Source organism: Stegostoma tigrinum, chromosome 25 (genome assembly GCF_030684315.1).
Source record: "Stegostoma tigrinum isolate sSteTig4 chromosome 25, sSteTig4.hap1, whole genome shotgun sequence".
Lineage (NCBI taxonomy): Eukaryota > Metazoa > Chordata > Chondrichthyes > Orectolobiformes > Stegostomatidae > Stegostoma > Stegostoma tigrinum.
The window spans coordinates 45,849,110-45,867,230 of record NC_081378.1 but is presented as its reverse complement, the minus strand read 5'-3'; the positions used below and the strand labels follow the sequence as shown (position 1 = coordinate 45,867,230).

At 44.0% G+C, this 18,121-nt stretch overlaps 1 protein-coding gene across 2 annotated transcripts in view; it reads right to left on the bottom strand.

Annotated features, from left to right (window-relative positions):
- The window catches only part of pyroxd1 (pyridine nucleotide-disulphide oxidoreductase domain 1), a 29,741-nt gene extending 11,883 nt beyond the window's left edge, over positions 1 to 17,858 (bottom strand). For both annotated transcript variants that reach the window (XM_048554680.2, XM_048554681.2), the window contains exons 1-8: positions 17,736 to 17,858; positions 9,673 to 9,753; positions 9,446 to 9,565; positions 6,406 to 6,534; positions 4,475 to 4,548; positions 2,893 to 3,053; positions 2,247 to 2,347; positions 1,643 to 1,781 (exon numbers count right to left, since the gene is read on the bottom strand). In XM_048554680.2, the coding sequence (XP_048410637.1) occupies positions 1,643 to 1,781; positions 2,247 to 2,347; positions 2,893 to 3,053; positions 4,475 to 4,548; positions 6,406 to 6,534; positions 9,446 to 9,565; positions 9,673 to 9,753; positions 17,736 to 17,816 (886 nt within the window). In that variant the 5' untranslated portion in view covers positions 17,817 to 17,858. The remainder of the gene's footprint in view (positions 1 to 1,642; positions 1,782 to 2,246; positions 2,348 to 2,892; positions 3,054 to 4,474; positions 4,549 to 6,405; positions 6,535 to 9,445; positions 9,566 to 9,672; positions 9,754 to 17,735) is intronic.
- Positions 17,859 to 18,121: the final 263 nt, after the last annotated feature.

Sequence of the window (18,121 nt, the reverse complement as noted above, 5' to 3'; positions counted from 1 at the left end):
TTTCAGAATCATTTCCACCTCCCCGCCCACCTCAGACTCAGAAGTCAAACTCACAGGTCCATCGTTCCCAGATATCTCTCTACATCCGTTCTTAAACGGAGGCACAATATTAGCCACTCTCCAGTCATTAGACACCTCACTCATATTTCTAGATGATATAAATATTTCTGCAAGAGGGCTCAAAATTTCCTCCCTAATTTCCCACAAAGTCCTGAGATGCATAGATCAGGTCCTGGAGATTTATCCACCTTTATATTTTCTAAGACCTCCACCACTTCCTCCTCCATAATGTGAACTATTTTTAAAACATCAATATTTATTTCTCAGAGTTCTCTAACCTCCATTTCTTTCGCCACATTAAAAACTGATGCAAAATTTTCATTTAATATCCTTTAATATTTAATCATTTGCTATTTCAACTACTTATTGCTGTATGTTAAACACTGGCATGTCAGTGTATTCTAATTAATCAAATACACCATCTATAAATCAATGTTAGGAATCTCGTTTGTAGCATTTTGCAGTCAGCTATGGATTTATCATGCTGGCTCCCAAGACAAGGATGTAAATTTATCAGAATTTTGAATTGCAATTATTCTGCAAAACAGCAAGATTAATTCTGAACTATATTAAAATTCAAGTATTTCCATAGATTGCAGTAGCTGTCATTCATCACAGCAGCAATGTTGTGGCTTTTAGGTTGGAAATATCCTAATAATCACAGATTACAAAGAGGAGATAAATGGGTCTTCAGTTTTAAGCTTAACCTCCTTTCTTTAAGTAATGACTAAAAACAAAATCAGAACAATGAAACTTGAATAAAACTACTGGACATTGCTCACTACACTTCATTCATCCATCCATCCAGACAGTTCACAACTCAGGGGTCACATTTAACCCTCAGATGAGCTCCCAACCACATATCTGCTCAGCCAATAAGTTCATGTACTCCTGCCCCATAACATTATGAGATTTGACTCCTGCCTCGGCACATCTGTTGCTGAAATCCTCATCCATGTCTTTATCAACTCTAGACTTGACTATTCAATAACACTCTTAGCTTGCTTTCTACATTTTGTTTACCTGCTACAAATGTCATGCCATCTGACATTGTTGCCTGTGCCCTTACTCGGGCCAAGTCCTGTTCACCAATCACCTTTCTGCTTGCTGACTCCTGATCAAGCAAAGTCTCAATTTTAAAATCCTTTCCCTCTCAACCTGCCCCATCTCAATAATTTCTTCTGGCCCACAACCATCCGAGGTATCGGTATTCCTCTAATTTTGGACTCGAGTATTCCTGATCTTAATTCCTCCATCACTGGTGAGCATGCCTTTAGCTGCCTAAGCCCTAAGCTCTGGAATTCTTTCTCTAAATCGGTCCACATGATTTTGTTTCTTGTAAGATGCTCCTTGTAACATATTTTGGCCAAGCTTGGGCTTTCTGCCATTATATCACCTTAAATGGTTCAATGTCAACTTTTGCTTTATAGTACTCCTGAGAGGCACTGTTGGGTGTTTTATTTCATAAATTGCACCATTACAGATAAAAGTAAAATTGGCTACAACAGCTTCTAAGTCAGATGGTGTAACAAAAGAAAAGTTAAATTCGAACAAAACAAAAAGAAACCTTAATCTGAAATACCATCATCTGCTTTTCGTTTTCGTTCTTCTGATCCACTTTCAGGGAATGCCAATGATGTTTTCTGTGCTGCTGCAAACTCATTTTGCAGGTAAATCCTATCAATCTCACATTGGTATTCCACATGGACTCTGCGGGAAATCTGAAAGAGAGAAACAAATTAAAGTATAGCATGTTTCACAACCTTAAGACATCCCAAAGGTTTTGTATCCACTTAAGTGCCTTCTTGACATTAGTTATAAGGTAGGAAGCATACTAATCAATTTGATACAACAAACCTCCACAAATACATATGTGATGAGGACCGTATAATTCCTTTCAATGGTGTTGGTTCAGGAATAAATACTGGCCAGGAGAATGCCAAATACAGCCCATTTGTTTTCAAAATAGCACCATGGGAACTCAGACTCATGAGGGCAGATGCGATCTAGCTCATCATTTCATCCAAAGAATACTTTAAACAGTGTAGCACTCACTCTGTACCCTGTATGAAAGTTAACTGAGACTTTATGGCAAATACCGCATAGGTTTTGAATAAAAACTTGATGATGCAAGAAAAATCAAAGTGCTACAACACAGATTTGAATCATCAAAAACAGTTTATTACTTGTTTTGTTCCTTTCAGCTTCATCCCCTCATGCCAGTCCGGTCCCAAAGCACTGCCATGTGCTCCATCTTCAGTGAGAGCTTTCCTTTCCTGTTCTAAACCTGCATTCAAAACAATTACAAGCTGATATTCATCTAGACCATTTGCCACAGTTACATTTTTAAAATTTTTATTTAATTCATGAATTACTTCAGATGGTCTCAGTTTCAGTGGTTCACATGCAGAAGTAAAAAACAGTTTCACCAAACCACGGTATTTGACAAATTACGTGGGGTTACAAGAGATCCAACAGTTCCTGACATCATTAAAAAAAAATCAGTTTCAAGAAACGTGGCTGTACTTAAAAAGATTTCTGAAATAATAGAGAAATATAATTCTGGTGAGGGAACACTCAAACTTGACACATTGGTCACCCATCAATATAATAAAACATTGAAAATGATCATCTTAAACAGCAAGATGAAGTGAAATTTCAGTCAGGTTCAGGTCTACTTTATCACATAAGGTGTTAAGGGAAAGGTAAATATTCTAAAATTAGATACAAGTATGATAATGTACCTTTAATAATAATAGCACAATTGGCCTAAAGTTATCGACACATCATTCACTATAAAGTGGATAGTAAAAGCTGCATCTTGACAACTACCTTCTGTTGTGTATTTTGTCCTTTTACAAGGGAGAAGAACCTCAGGCTTATCAGCTTTGAGTTGAGGAATCAAAAATTCAGCTGCTCCTGCATCGAAGAAAGTATTTCCAATAGCTTTATCTTTTATTGCCCAAATCACTTCACATCCTTCAACTTCATAGCTAGAAATACAAACGAAAATACAATTGTAAGATGTTTCAGGCACCCAATGAAAATATTACTGTTACAAATTCAAGTTTAGGCTCTTACCAGGCAATTTGTTAAACATGGTGGACACATGTACAGCATACAAGTAGTATTCAATGGCTAGCATTTAAGGTGAACAACAGGTCCAACTCTGTTAAGTAACATAGGTAAGCACTGCCTTCATTTGCTTGAAATGGTCAGCCTCTTAAATCAACCCTCAGAATGGAAGTGAGATCACAAGATCAGGAACCAACACTGGCATTCAAATTTTTTTTTAAAGATATTAATTTCTAGGTTTTAGCCGCTCCTGTTTTATCCAGAAATTCATTTGTTGGTGACGTATACCTGCATTAAATTGAATTTTTCATCATTCTGCCCATTTAATGCAACTAACTTCTCGCAGTCTCCAATGTCTCTTTTGATCCAATTTCCCTTCATCAGCCTCCACAAAGTGTACATCTATGATTTGACAAGTTGCTACTATATTTCTCAATTCACTACGCTGTTTTAAATTAAAAACAGGAGTGACAACTTCACATAGCATTTTTTCCCACCTTCCTTGATACCATCGGCAAATAATTAACTTATCTCTTTCCTGCAGCTTCTTAGAAAAGTATCAAGTAACATTACAACATTGGCAGTCATGAAAGAATACCTAGACACGTGTTGGATCATGATATTTGCCGAGTGTCTGAATGGGACTTGGATGGTAATTCATAACGTAGTGGATACCTACTCATTTGTTTTATTAATAAATGATAAGCATGGCCTTAGCCCCAAATTTTATCTGTTGCTAATTTAGGAACAATTACTAGGCTAGATTCCTTTCTTATCACAAACTCTTCAGTGGTGCCACTGGAAAATCATTTACACTCCTACACTTTGGGTCACATGAAACAACTGAACAAGAGAAACATCACAATTTATAACAAAATATGGAATTTTAATCAAGGCATTTAAAAAATATCACAAGGGGTTCAGAGAAATACAATATTTCCCAATCAGGCACCTTCAAGACAATATCAAACACTTCCAGAACATATGCAACATGGCAAAGATTTCCTTAATCTACCCAAACAACAGGCCTCAGCCCAAACTCAACAAAAGCCCCTTGACTGAAATATTGTGATGTATCTTCAATTCCTACACTATCCACGCTGTGGACTACATACATGAGATTGTCAGTAATGGGTGACTACCTGAAACCCACTGCTTTCACATTAGAACATTTACAATCAGACTCAGGACCATTTTAGGTTGAGCTAGAGTGAAGAGATTTGTATCTCATGTCTTCAGCCCTGAGCTCATGCTTCCCAATGCCAATATTCTAAACCCTTAAATCTGATTAACTTAATTTGGGTACTTTATCAAACACTTCACTAAAAGGCATACTTACACTAGTTCAAGTGCTATACCTCCATTTCCTATCACAGTAATCCTTTTAGCTTTAGCCAAACAACTTTGAAATTCCTACAAAGAAAAAAAACAAGTTATACAATGCATTGCCATATTGTAGCCCACAGTCCTTATCTTTTCTCCCCTTTGGCTTCACAAATTGTGAAACAACTAATATTTATCACCTCCCCATTCCAAAGAAAGATGTCTTAAATGGTGACTAGATTAGGAGTGGAAGTAAGGCCATTTGGCCCATCGGGTCCACTCCACCATTTAATCATGGCTGATGGGCATTTCAGCTCCACTTCCCTGCACTCTCCCCATAGCCCTTAATTCCTAGTGAGATCAAGAATTCATCAATCTCTGCCTTGAAGACATTTAGTGTCCTGGCACTCCACAGGCCCACCATTCTCTGGCCGAAGAAATGTCTCCTCATTTCCGTTCTAAATTGACCCCCTCTACTTCTAAGGCTGTGCCCATGGGTCCTAGTCTCCCCGCCTAACGGAAACAACTTCCCAGCATCCACCCTTTCTAAGCCATACATTATCTTGTAAGTTTCTATTAGATCTCTGCTCAAACTCTAATGAATTACAATGTTAGTGCTTCATTTACAGACAAGGTAGGTTTTAGACTCTGGCTCTTTTCCATCTTGTATTGTGTGTTGACAATGAATTCTTGCCTCCCCTTAAGTACTGTTTCCCACTGTTAGAAAATCATCCAATTTTCAAAAAAGTAACACCAGTCTTTATAATCTGTTGTGGTATTTCCGAAGTCCTCAGATTTGTTATGACCTTCAAATCCAATCTAATTGTTTTCTAACTCCAATGCAATTATCTCCAAATGGGTTTCTAGTCTTGCCACAGGACAAATACAGTCCTTCCCAAAATCACAAGTGATATTTTCTGTGACTTTAATCATGGTGCATTCTTTCTATGTTTGACCAAATAGATTTCCTCCAATGCCTTTTTCCCCTCAAACAGACTCCTCCTTTTGCTTTGCTTTTAGCAACTCAAGCACTGCCAGAACATCACCAGTAACAGGTTTTTCTCTTTCTTTGCATGCTTAGGAGAGATCTACCTTCTTCCTTGTGAATATAAGGCATTTTATTGTGTATACGGAACTAACATTCACCATTGCACCTAGTAGGAATTGCTGAGAGTCCTTTTGCAGTCTGATACCCAGCATGTTAAAATTCAATATTCCATTCCAGCTGCTCCTCTTCCAACCCTATGACCCTGCAATGGCTTCCAGGCAAACTTGGAGTTTATTACTTAAACTTCTGAGTCTAACTGCCTACAACAGCTTCAGCTTTGTGACACACGTCAACTCAACTGTACAACATAAAACCAATTAGCGCTCTTTAAAGTTAAAAAAGACTGCTCTCTAACTTTCCATAAAATGCACTTTACTGCTGATGAAATCACATCACATTATCCAAAAGAGATAACTGAATCAAGGCACAATCTATTATCCACAGCAGCTCCCTCAGATGATCATACCCCGAGCTCTGGAATTCCCTCCCTAAATCTTTTTGCTTCTTAACTCTTCTTTAGACATAGCTTAAACAGAATTGATCAAGATTTTGGTAACCTGTCCCAATGTTATTTTCTTTGCTTTTATATCACTTGTCCAGCTATAGTCCTCTGCAGTACCATGGAATGCTTTGGTGACATTGAAACTTGTTACATAAATTAGTTATTGTGCCTGTGGTGGATATTATAGAAAGCAATAATAAGAAAATGCAACATCACTACAAACTCATAAGTAAATTATCATACCTTAGAGCATACTTCAAGGACTATTTCATTTTCAGAGTTCAGGTCACATTGAAAAAGCAGTTTAAGGCTCAAGATATCTGAACTCAAAGCTTTACTCACAATTAATACACCAAAATTTGAATACAACATGGGTTCAGTTGAAATTGGTTGTCACCTTTGCACTGTCTGTATCCCGAATTCCTAATACAAATGGATTGTGCTGGACTATCAGTTTTGGCCTTGCTCCTGCGCATATACAGAGTTTCTCGTAAATATACTCATTGCCTTCTTCTGTGTGCAGTTTCTGCAAATAAATTAACAAAATGTCAAAAAAAAGTACTGACAATCATAAAATCTTACAGAGCAGAAGGAAACATTTCAGTTGGTCATCCCTGTGATAGTTCATGAAACAGCTGTCCAATTTAGGTCCACTCCCAGCCTTATCTCATATCACATAGTCTCTTCAATCACATTTCGTTCCAAAAGTTCTGATGGAATTTGACTCCATCATTTTAGGCAGTACATCTGAGATCTTAACTCTGAACAATTTCCTAATTTACCTCTAGCACTCCCACCAATCATTTAAAATTTATGACCCCTGGTTAGCAATCTATTTGCCAGGGTAAACAATTTCTGTACTTTCTTGATCAAATCCCCTCAATTTTGATTAGCTTTACTAAATATTCCAACTTTCTGTGCTCTGAGCAAAACAGGTCATTTTCTCAACTGCTCCACAAAACCAAAGTCACTTATTGTAGCATTACTTTGGTAATCCTAGTCTGATCCCATCAGGATCTTGACTTCATTTTGACAGCAACCTTTTTATTGACCGGCATCAATGAGACCAGAAGCATGTAAGTTGATCAAATATTCTGGATAATCAAGAGATCCACATGATCAAGTAAAAACTCACTGCAATGCCTGCTGGTGGCTATGGTAAATATTAGTTTCATTTACACTATAAAATGCCTTATATTCACGAGGAAAGAGACAGATCTAGCCTTCTGAGCGTGCAGAGAATATGGTATTCTGGTTAATGGAAAAGTCCCTAGCTATCGTCCAAGCCTACATCCTTCCCTTGAACGGTCTGGCAAGCATAAGGCGAGTCAGCACAATGTAGGTCCCCTTAGTATTATTTTCAGATGGTGACACCAGTTTCTTTCTTGCTTACCATAAGTAACAGAAATGTAATGCAGGGTGTATACACACCCCAGTTATATTTTATTAACAGCATAAGTCACATACAATAACGCAACTTTGCCTTAAATACAACTTAAATGGCAGACAGCCTTCTCACTCACACACTCAACTGACCACTCAGACATTGCAGTATCTGAGAAAAAAACTGACTCAAAATTGAATCAACAGTTGATATTTTGTGGTTATTCAACTGAACAAGTACATGTACACTGAGGTAAGTAAATTTTAAAAAAACTAGGATAATTTTGTTGCTTTATTGAGTGTCCCAGTTCATTAGGTGCCAGTTAAAACAAAGTTGCTGTATTGTATTCAGAATTGTGAGCAATATTGGAGATTTTTGAGAATTTAACTAGATAATGGGAACCGGTACTCTTGAACTTCCAAAGGCATTAAAACTGGGCGTCACTGTTTAAAGATAAAGGGATCATCCACTGAAGACAGAAGTAAAGTGAAAGATAAGGGCTCACAGTGTTAGAGGCAAAGTGCTAGCATGGATAGAAGTCTGGCTGTCTGGTAGAAAGCAGAGAGTGGGGATAAAAGGGGTCTTTCCCAGGATGGCAGCCAGTGACAAGTGGTGTTCTGCAAGATTCCATGCTGGGAGACAACATTTTACTTTGTACATTAATGATTCCGATGAAGGAACTGTGGGGCATTCTGGTTAAATTTGCAGATGATATGAAGATAGGTGGAGGGGCAGGCAGTATTGAGGTGGTGGCAAGGCTTCAGAAGGATTTGGACACTTTAGGAGAATGGGCAAAAAAGTGGCAGATGGAGTACAACGTGGACAAGTGTGAGATCATACACTTTGGTAAGAACGACAAAAGCATGGACTATTTTCGAAATGGGGAGAAAATTCAGAAATCTGAAGTGCCAGGGGATTCTCTCAAGGTAAACTTGCAGGTTGAGTCAGTAGTCAGGAAGGCAAATGCAATGTTGGCATTTATTTTCAAAGGACTTGAATAGGGGTATACTACTGAGGCTTTACAAGGCTCTGGTCAGGCCACATTTGAGGTATTGTGCTCAGTTTTGGGCCCCATATCTAAGGAAGGATGTACTGGTCCTGGAGCGGGTTCAGAGGAGTTTCACAAGAATGGTCCCGGGAATGGAAAGCTTAACATATGAGGAATCTTGGACTATACTCATCTGGGTTTAGAAGGAAGAGGGGGGATCAAATTGAAACTTTCAGAATACTGAATGGCCTGGACAAAATGGATGTTGAGAAGATGCTTCCACTGGTAGGAGAATCTAGGACCTGAGGACACAGCCTTACAGTAAAAGGAAGACCTTTTAGAATGGAGATAAGGAGAAACTTCTTTAGCCAGGCAGTGGTGAATCTATCGAATTCACTGCCACCAAAGGTTGAGGAGGCCAGGTCATTGAGTACATTTAAGACCGAGATAGATAGGTTCTTGATTATCAAGGGGATCAAGAGTTACAGGAAGAAAGCAGGAGAATGGGGTTGAGGAACTTATCAGCCATGATTGAATGGTGGAGCAGAATCGATGGGCCGAATGGTCTAATTTCTGCTCCTACGTCTATGATCTTTTCTCAGAGGTTCAGTCTTTGGAATTATCTTCCTCAAAAGGTGGAAACAGATGCTTTGAATATTTTTAAGACAGAGGTAGATAAATTCTTCATAAGCATGAGTAAAAAATATCAGGGATAGGTGGGCATGTGGAGTAAACAGATTAGCCACAATCTTAATGAAGAGTGGAGCAGACTCGAGAGCAGAGTGGTCTGTATCTGCTCTGAACTGGTTTGCTTGTATGCAGGCGATTTTAGTGCATTTTTCTGGCAACACAGGAATAGATTTTGAACAAATAGACAATACGTTGGTAAAATAACAGTTAAAAATAAAATGAAAGTTTACTATATGAATTGGTAAAATGTTTAAACTTATGAATAATATTTTTCAAGATATATATGATGATATTATAGAATATTCTGCATTGATTCAACCGCCATGAATCTTAGTGATCAATAAGCATGCATTTTCGAAAGAAATACTTTCTTACATGATTTGCTGCATCCAGTCTTTGAACTGCAGACTGTATCACTTTAATATTGGGATAGTGCTCTTCAAGTATGTGAGAAGGCTTTTCTTCAACTTCAAACTCTTCTAATGTCTTGGAAACCTTAAACAGAAGCCAAATTTACAATCCACTCTGTTAGTGAAGGGTTAAAGAAACAAAAAGGTAAAAATGACAAGGAGCTAGTCTTTTTGATCATAAACCAAGCACACCTGTTTGAAGTTCATCACTGCCTTAATTAGTGGTGACGCTGTAATCAAAAGGACATCATCTTCTGGAAACTGACCAGCAAGCTACCAAAATAAAAAGAAACAATTACAAATGCTACTTACATATTAACGTTAGATATAGATCATTAAACATATCCTCTCAGTATCAACACTCTAAATGAGACTCCTTAAAGATACTGAGATTCCGAACCAAGCTTCCCTGTCAGAATCAATTTATGGCTACAATTTCTTTGTATGTTTAATGGTGGGAACGTTGGCATTAAACAGAGTCCCAGGCAGGCACCGACAACGGGGACATGTTGAGGGGGGATCCCAGGTGGGGCTCTCCATGGTGATTTAGAGCTCCAGTTAGGAAAGTCAACAACAGTTATGGGTGGTCTTTGTCCAGGATTCTGCTCCCCGCCTTGCTGGTAGCTTGGTAGTCCTTCCACCCTCTACCCACTGGCTCTTTTTCTCTCTCCCTCCACCCAGTGCCTTTCTCTACTCAGCTGACTCCACTCTTGCTGCCATGCCTCATCCTGCTCATCTGCCTCACTTAAACTTGCACTCCTGCATCATGTGTATCTCACCACCTCAACTACCCTCTTGTTAATTGCCTCCCCTTGCCCTAGCTCATCTGTTTCATTCCCTAACTACCTGCCTCCTGACAGCCTGGCTCACTTGTCTCCTCCTGCTCAACCAGGACCCATTTTTTCCACCTGGCTCATTTCTCCAACCCCATCCTTTTGGTTGAGCTCCATTTGGCACCATTTCCCTCCCCCTGCTCACTTCTCATCCCTCTATCCTCCTCCCCCATTGCTGCTTACCTCACTGCCCCATCTCCTTCCCTGTAACCTCAATTCCCCCTCCTTTCTCACACCCACTACCTGATCCCCTATCCTCATCCATCTCCCACCCTCCTCCCTCACAAGTTTCCATCTCAATGCCTTTCACAATTCCCCCTACAAACACCAAGTCTGTTGCCTCACCCTCCCATCCATCCACTTCCCAACTTGTCTTCCCCCTACTCCCACACTCACCTGGCCCTACCCCAACAGCCATCTCCCCCAATCCCACCCCCACCCAACTCTCCACTAACTCATCCACCCCCGACTCACCTGTCTCCTCAATCCTAGAAACATGGAGTTAAACAGCATGGAAACAGACCCTTCAGTCCAACCAGTCCATGCCGGTCATGTTTCCAAACTAAACTAGCTCCACCTGCCTGCACTTGGCCCATATCCCTGAAAACGTTTCTTATTCATGAACCTATCCAATTTTTTTTAAAAAAAAAACATGTTATAACTGTACCTGCATCCACCACATTCACTGGAAGGTTATTCCACACATGAACCACTCGTATAAAAATTCACCACTGATGTCCTTTTTAAATTGTTCTCCACCTCACCTTAAAAAAAACACCCTAGTTTTCAACTCCTCCACTCTAGGGAAAAGACCCTTGCTATTTACCTTAACTATTCCCCACACCCCCACTTCCCGCCATTTTATAAACCTGTATAAGGTTGCCTCTCAACCTCCTATGTTGGAGTGAAAAAGTCACAGCATATCCAGCCTCTCCTTGTAACTCAAACTCTCCAGTCCTGGCAACATCCTGAAAAATCTCTTCAAACCTCTGCAGCTTAATAATATCATTCCTATAAGGGAGCTACCAGAATGGCGCACAGCTTCACCAACTTGCTGTGCAACCTCAACATGACATCCCAACTCCTATTCTCAATGGTCTGAGCAATGAAGGCAAGTGTGTTAAATGCCTTCACTGCCAGCCTTACTGTCTGTGATGCAAGTTTCAAAGAATTATGTACTTGAACCCTTAAGGTCTGTCAGTTCTACAACAGTACCTGAGGCCTACTTTTAATTGTACAATTCCTGCCTTTGTTTGTTTTACCAAAATAAAATACTTGACCTTTATCCAAATTGAACTGCTCTGCCATCTGCCACTCCTCAGCCAACTGAGGCAAATAATCAAAATCCCTTTGTAATCTTAGACAACCTTGATCACTGTCCACTACACCACCAACTTTGCTTTCATCTGTAAACTTACTAAACATTTCTTCTATATGCTCATCCAAATTGTTACTATAACGAAAAACGAAAGTACATCCAGTAGCGATTCCTGTGGAACACCATTGGTCACAAGCTTCCGTTCTGACAAACAACCCTCTACCACAATCGTATCAGTGATAATGGGAACTGCAGATGCTGGAGAATACAAGGTAACAAAGTGTGGAGCTGGATGAACACAGCAGGCCCAGCAGCATCTCAGGAGAACAAAAGCTGACGTTTTGGGCCTAGACCCTTCAGACAGGGGGATAGGGAGAGGGAGCTGGAATAAATAGGGAGAGGGGGGGAGGCGGACCGAAGATGGAGAGAAAACAAGATAGGTAGAGAGGAGAGTACAGGTGAGGTGGTAGGGAGGGAATAGGTCAGTACAGGGAAGATGGACAGGTCAAGGAGGTGGTAGGTCGGAAACGGAAGTGCGGCTTGAGGTGGGAGGAAGGGATGGGTGAGAGGAAGAACAGGTTAGGGAAGCAGAGACAAACTGGGCTGGTTTTGGGATGCAGTGGGGGGGAGGGGACGAGCTGGGCTGGTTTTGGGATGCAGTGGGGGCAGGGGAGATTTTGAAGCTTGTGAAGTCCACATTGATACCATTGGGTTGCAGGGTTCCCAAGCAGAATATGAGTTGCTGTTCCTGCAACCTTCGGGTAGCATCATTGTGGCACTGCAGGAAGGCCATGATGGACATGTCGTCTGAGGAATGGGAGGGGGAGTTGAAATGGTTCACGACTGGGAGGTGCAGTTGTTTGTTGCGAACCGAGCAGAGGTGTTCTGCAAAGCGGTCTCCAAGCCTCCACTTGGTTTCCCCAATGTAGAGGAGGCCGCACCGGGTGCAATGGATACAATATACCACATTGGCAGACGTGCAGGTGAATATCTGCTTGATATGGAAGGTCATCTTGGGGCCTGGGATGGGGGTGAGAGAGGTGGTGTGGGGTCAAGTGTAGCACTTCCTGCGGTTGCAGGGGAAGGTGCCGGGTGTGGTCGGGTTGGAGGAGAGTGTGGAGCGGACAAGGGAGTCACGGAGAGAGTGGTCTCTCCGGAAGGCAGACAAGGGTGGGGATGGAAAAATAGCTTGGGTGGTGGGGTCGGATTGTAGGTGGTGGAAGTGCTGGAGGATGATACGTTGTATCCGGAGGTTGGTGGGGTGGTATGTGAGAACGAGGGGAGTCCTCTGGGGGCGGTTGTGTCAGGGGCGGGGTGTGAGGGATGTGTTGCGGGAAATGCGGGAGGCACGGTCAAGGGCTTTCTCAACCACTGTGGGGGGAAAGTGGCGGTCCTTGAAGAACGTGGACATCTGGGATGTGCGGGAGTGGAATGCCTCATCCTGGGAGCAGATGCGGCGGAGGTGGAGGAATTGGGAATAGGGGATGGAATTTTTGCAGGAGGGTGGGTGGGAGGTGGTGTATTCGAGGTAGCTGTGGGAGTCAGTGGGCTTGAAATGGACATCGGTTTCTAGCTGGTTACCTGAGATGGAGACTGAGAGGTCCAGGAAGGTGAGGGATGTGTTGGAGATGGCCCAGGTGAACTTGAGGTTGGGGTGGAAGGTGTTGGTAAAGGGGACGAACTGTTCGAGCTCCTCTGGGGAGCAAGAGGCGACGCCGATATAGTCATCAATGTAACGGAGGAAGAGGTGGGGTTTGGGACCTGTGTAGGTGCGGAAGAGGGACTGTTCCACGTAACCTACAAAGAGGCAGGCATAGCTTGGGCCCATGTGGGTACCCATGGCCACGCCCTTTGTCTGTAGGAAGTGGGAGGAATCGAAAGAGAAGTTGTTGAGGGCGAGGACGAGTTTGGATAGGCGGATGAGGGTGTCGGTGGAGGGGGATTGGTCGGGCCTGCGGGACAGGAAGAAGCGGAGGGCCTTGACGCCATCTGCATGACGAATACAGGTGTATCGGGACTGGACGTCCATGGTGAAAATGAGGTGCTGGGGGCCAGGGAATTGTAAGTCCTGGAGGAAGTGGAGGGTGTGGGTGGTGTCACGGATGTAGGTGGGGAGTTCCTGGACCAAAGGGGAGAAAATGGAGTCCAGCTAGGTGGAGATGAGTTCGGTGGGGCCGGAACAGGCTGAGACAATGGGTCGACCAGGGCAGGCAGGTTTGTGGATGTTGGGAAGGAGATAGAAACGGGCTGTGCGGGGTTGGGGAACAAGGAGGTTGGACGCTGTGGGTGGGAGGTCGCCTGAGGTGATGAGGTCATGGATGGTGTTGGAGATGATGGTTTGGTGCTTGGGGTTGGGGTCACAATCAAGGGGGCAGGAGGTGGTATCGGAGAGTTGGCATTTGGCCTCGGTGATGCAGAGGTCAGTGCGCCAAACTACCACTGCGCCACCCTTGTCTGCGGGTTTGATGGTGAGGTTGGGGTTGGGGTTGGAGCGGAGGGATGCCTGTTCTGCGGGGGAGAGGTTGGAGTGGGTGAGAGGGGTGGAGAGGTTGAGGCGGTTGATGTCTTGACGGCTGTTGAAGATGAAGAGGTCAAGGGAGGGTAGGAGGCCTGGGGGTGGAGTCCAGGAGGAGGACTTGTGTTGGAGGCGGGTGAAGGGGTGAGTGGAGGGAGGGTCATCAACGAGACATCAACCGCCTCAACCTCTCCACCCCTATCACCCACTCCAACCTCCAAACGCCAATTCTCCGACACCGCCTCCTACCGCCCCCTTGATCATGACCCCACCTGCCGAGCACCAAACCATCATCTCCAACACCATCCATGACCTCATCACCTGAGGAGACCTCCCACCCACAGCCTCCAACCTCATTGCTCCCCAACCCCGCACAGCCCGTTTCTATCTCCTTCCCAACATCCACAAACCTGCCTGCCCTGGTCGACCCATTGTCTCAGCCTGTTCCTGCCCCACCGAACTCATCTCCACCTATCTGGACTCCATTTTCTCCCCTTTGGTCCAAGAACTCCCTACCTACGTCCGTGACACCACCCACATCCTCCAGGACTTCCAATTCCCTGGCCCCCAGCACCTCATTTTCACCATGGACGTCCAGTCCCTATACACCTGTATTCGTCATGCAGATGGCGTCAAGGCCCTCCGCTTCTTCCTGTCCCGCAGGCCCGACCAATCCCCCTCCACCGACACCCTCATCCGCCTAGCAAAACTCATCCTCACCCTCAACAACTTCTCTTTTGATTCCTCCCACTTCCTACAGACAAAGGGGGTGGCCATGGGTACCCACATGGGCCCAAGCTATGCCTGCCTCTTTGTAGGTTACGTGGAACAGTCCCTCTTCCGCACCTACACAGGCCCCAAACCCCACCTCTTCCTCCGTTACATCGATGACTGTATCGGCGCCACCTCTTGCTCCCCAGAGGAGCTCGAACAGTTCATCCACTTTACCAACACCTTCCACCCCAACCTCAAGTTCACCTGGACCATCTCCAACACATCCCTCACCTTCCTGGACACCTCAGTCTCCATCTCAGGTAACCAGCTAGAAACCGATGTCCATTTCAAGTCCAGACTCCCACAGCTACCTCGAATACACCACCTCCCACCCACCCTCCTGCAAAAATTCCATCCCCTATTCCCAATTCCTCCGCCTCTGCCGCATCTGCTCCCAGGATGAGGCATTCCACTCCCACACATCCCAGATGTCCACGTTCTTCAAGGACCGCCACTTTCCCCCCCACAGTGGTTGAGAAGGCCCTTGACCGTGTCTCCCGCATTTCCCACAACACATCCCTCACACCCCGCCCCTGCCACAACCACCCCAGAGGACCCCCCTCGTTCTCACATACCACCCCACCAACCTCCGGATACAACGTATCATCCTCCGGCTCTTCCGCCACCTACATTCCGACCCCACCACCCAAGCTATTTTTCCATCCCCACCCTTGTCTGCATTCCGGAGAGACCACTCTCTCCGTGACTCCCTTGTCCGCTACACACTCCCCGCCAAACTCACAACACCCGGCACCTTCCCCTGCAACCGCAGGAAGTGCTACACTTGCCCCCACACCTCCTCCCTCACCCCCATCCCAGGCCCCAAGATGACCTTCCATATCAAGCAGATATTCACCTGCACGTCTGCCAATGTGGTATATTGTACCCATTGCACCTGGTTTGGCCTCCTCTACATTGGGGAAACCAAGTGGTGGCTTGGAGACCACTTTGCAGAACACCTCTGCTCGGTTCGCAACAAACAACTGCACCTCCCAGTCGTGAACCATTTCAACTCCCCCTCCCATTCCTCAGACGACATGTCCATCATGGGCCTCCTGCAGTGCCGCAATGATGCCACCCAAAGGTTGCAGGAACAGCAACTCATATTCCGCTTGAGAACCCTGCAGCCCAATGGTATCAATGTGGACTTCACAAGCTTCAAAATCTCCCCTTCCCCCACTGCATCCCAAAGCCAGCCCAGCTCGTCCCCTCCCCCCACTGCATCCCAAAACCAGCCCAGCTTGTCTCTGCTTCCCTAACCTGTTCTTCCTCTCATCCATCCCTACCTCCCACCTCAAGCCGCACCTCCATTTCCTACCTACCACCTCATCCCACCTCCTTGACCTGTCCATCTTCCCTGGACTGACCTATCCCCTCCCTACCTCCTCACCTATATTCTCCTCTGTACCTATCTTGTTTTCTCTCCATCTTCGGTCCACCTCCCCCTCTCTCCCTATTTATTCCAGCTCCCTCTCCCCATTCCCCCCTCTGAAGAAAGGTCTCGGCCCAAAACGTCAGCTTTTGTGCTCCTGAGATGCTGCTTGGCCTGCTGTGTTCATCCAGCTGCACACTTTATCCTCTACCACAATCCTCTGTCTCTTATCGTCAAAAGAATTTGGTATCCAATTGGCAAGCTCACCCTGCATCCCATGTAATCTAACTTTACTAGTTAGCTACTATGCAGAATCTTGTTGAATGCTTTATTAATTAGTCTATGCAAACAACATCTACCCTCAATCTTTTTAGTTACTTTCTGAAAAATCTCACTCAAGTTCATGAAACGCAACTTCCCCCACACAAAACCACTTATAAACCCTGATCAGTAATTGCCTCTCCAAAATGTACATAAATCCTATCTTTCAAAATCACCAACTTACTCACCAATGTCAGATTCAAGTCTAGTTTTGAGGCTTTTCCTAAACAATGGCACAACACAAGCCACTCTCCAGTCCTTCTGTACTGCACCATGTTTATAGATGATACAAATACCTTTGCAAAGGGCCCTGCAATTTCCTTCCTAACTTCCCACAATGTCCTGGGTCTCACTTGATCAAGTCTTGGGGACTTACCCACTTATGTTTTCTAAGACTGCCAGCACTTTCTATTCTGTAATGTGAACTGTTTACAAAACATCATTTATTTCCCTGGGTTCTCTAGCCTCCACTTCTTTCTCAACAGTAAAAACAATGCAAAACATTTATCTTCCATCTCCTGAAGTTCAACACAAAGACAAAGACAATCTAATTGATCTTTAAGAGTCCTACTTTCTCACTCTTAATGTATTTGCAGAATTCTTGGGATTATCTTTAACCTTATGTGCCAAGGCTATTTCATATCCCATCTTTGCCTTCCTGATTTCCTTCTTAAGAATGCCCCTACACTTGATACTTTTGAATAGATTGAGTTCATCCCAGTTGCTTACATCTAATATCGATATTTTTTCACTCTTGACTAGAATTAAAATATCTTTATTCAGCCATTGTTCCTTAATCTTACCAGCCTTGCATTTCATTCTACCAGGAATATGATGCTTCTGAACTCTCATTATCACAGTTCTGAAGGTCTCCCAATTATCAGTCATTCCTCTACCTGTGAACAAGCTACTCAAATCAACTTTTTAAAGTTCTTATTTCATACCTTTAACATGTGCCTTATTCCTATTAAGAGCCTTAACTTCTAAAGAAGACATTCTCTTCCACAACTTTTAAAAAGAATAGCAGCATGATAGCGAGTCCCACAATGTCACTCACCTGCCGTCCTCCTCGCTGACCTACCCCCTCCTGTGTCTCTTTCCCCCAACCCGGCCCACACCTACCTGCTCGGCACAGGTGACCCCCGCCACTCCTCCCCCAACGACGACGAACCGAGCTCGAACAGGTTCACACACCGCCGCCATAGCAGCTCAGCTGCCCACTCTCCAACCGACACCGGGCGGCTGTCCCGGAAGTCACGTCAGGACGGAGCAGCGGTTCCGCGCATGCGCCACTATCCGGCCCTGTGACCACTGGTTCGAGATTCTCAGTGGCAGGGAGAGCACTCCATGTGGAGACTCAGTGTAACTTCACCGTTCATTCATTGACTACTCATTCATTGCAATGGGATAGCTAACACTTGAGTTATGATGATTCAGTACTTCTTGACGTGCATCTTTAGGGCTTGTTCCTGGATGCGCCTTAATTCTCCTCCACCTTTCATCTTTGG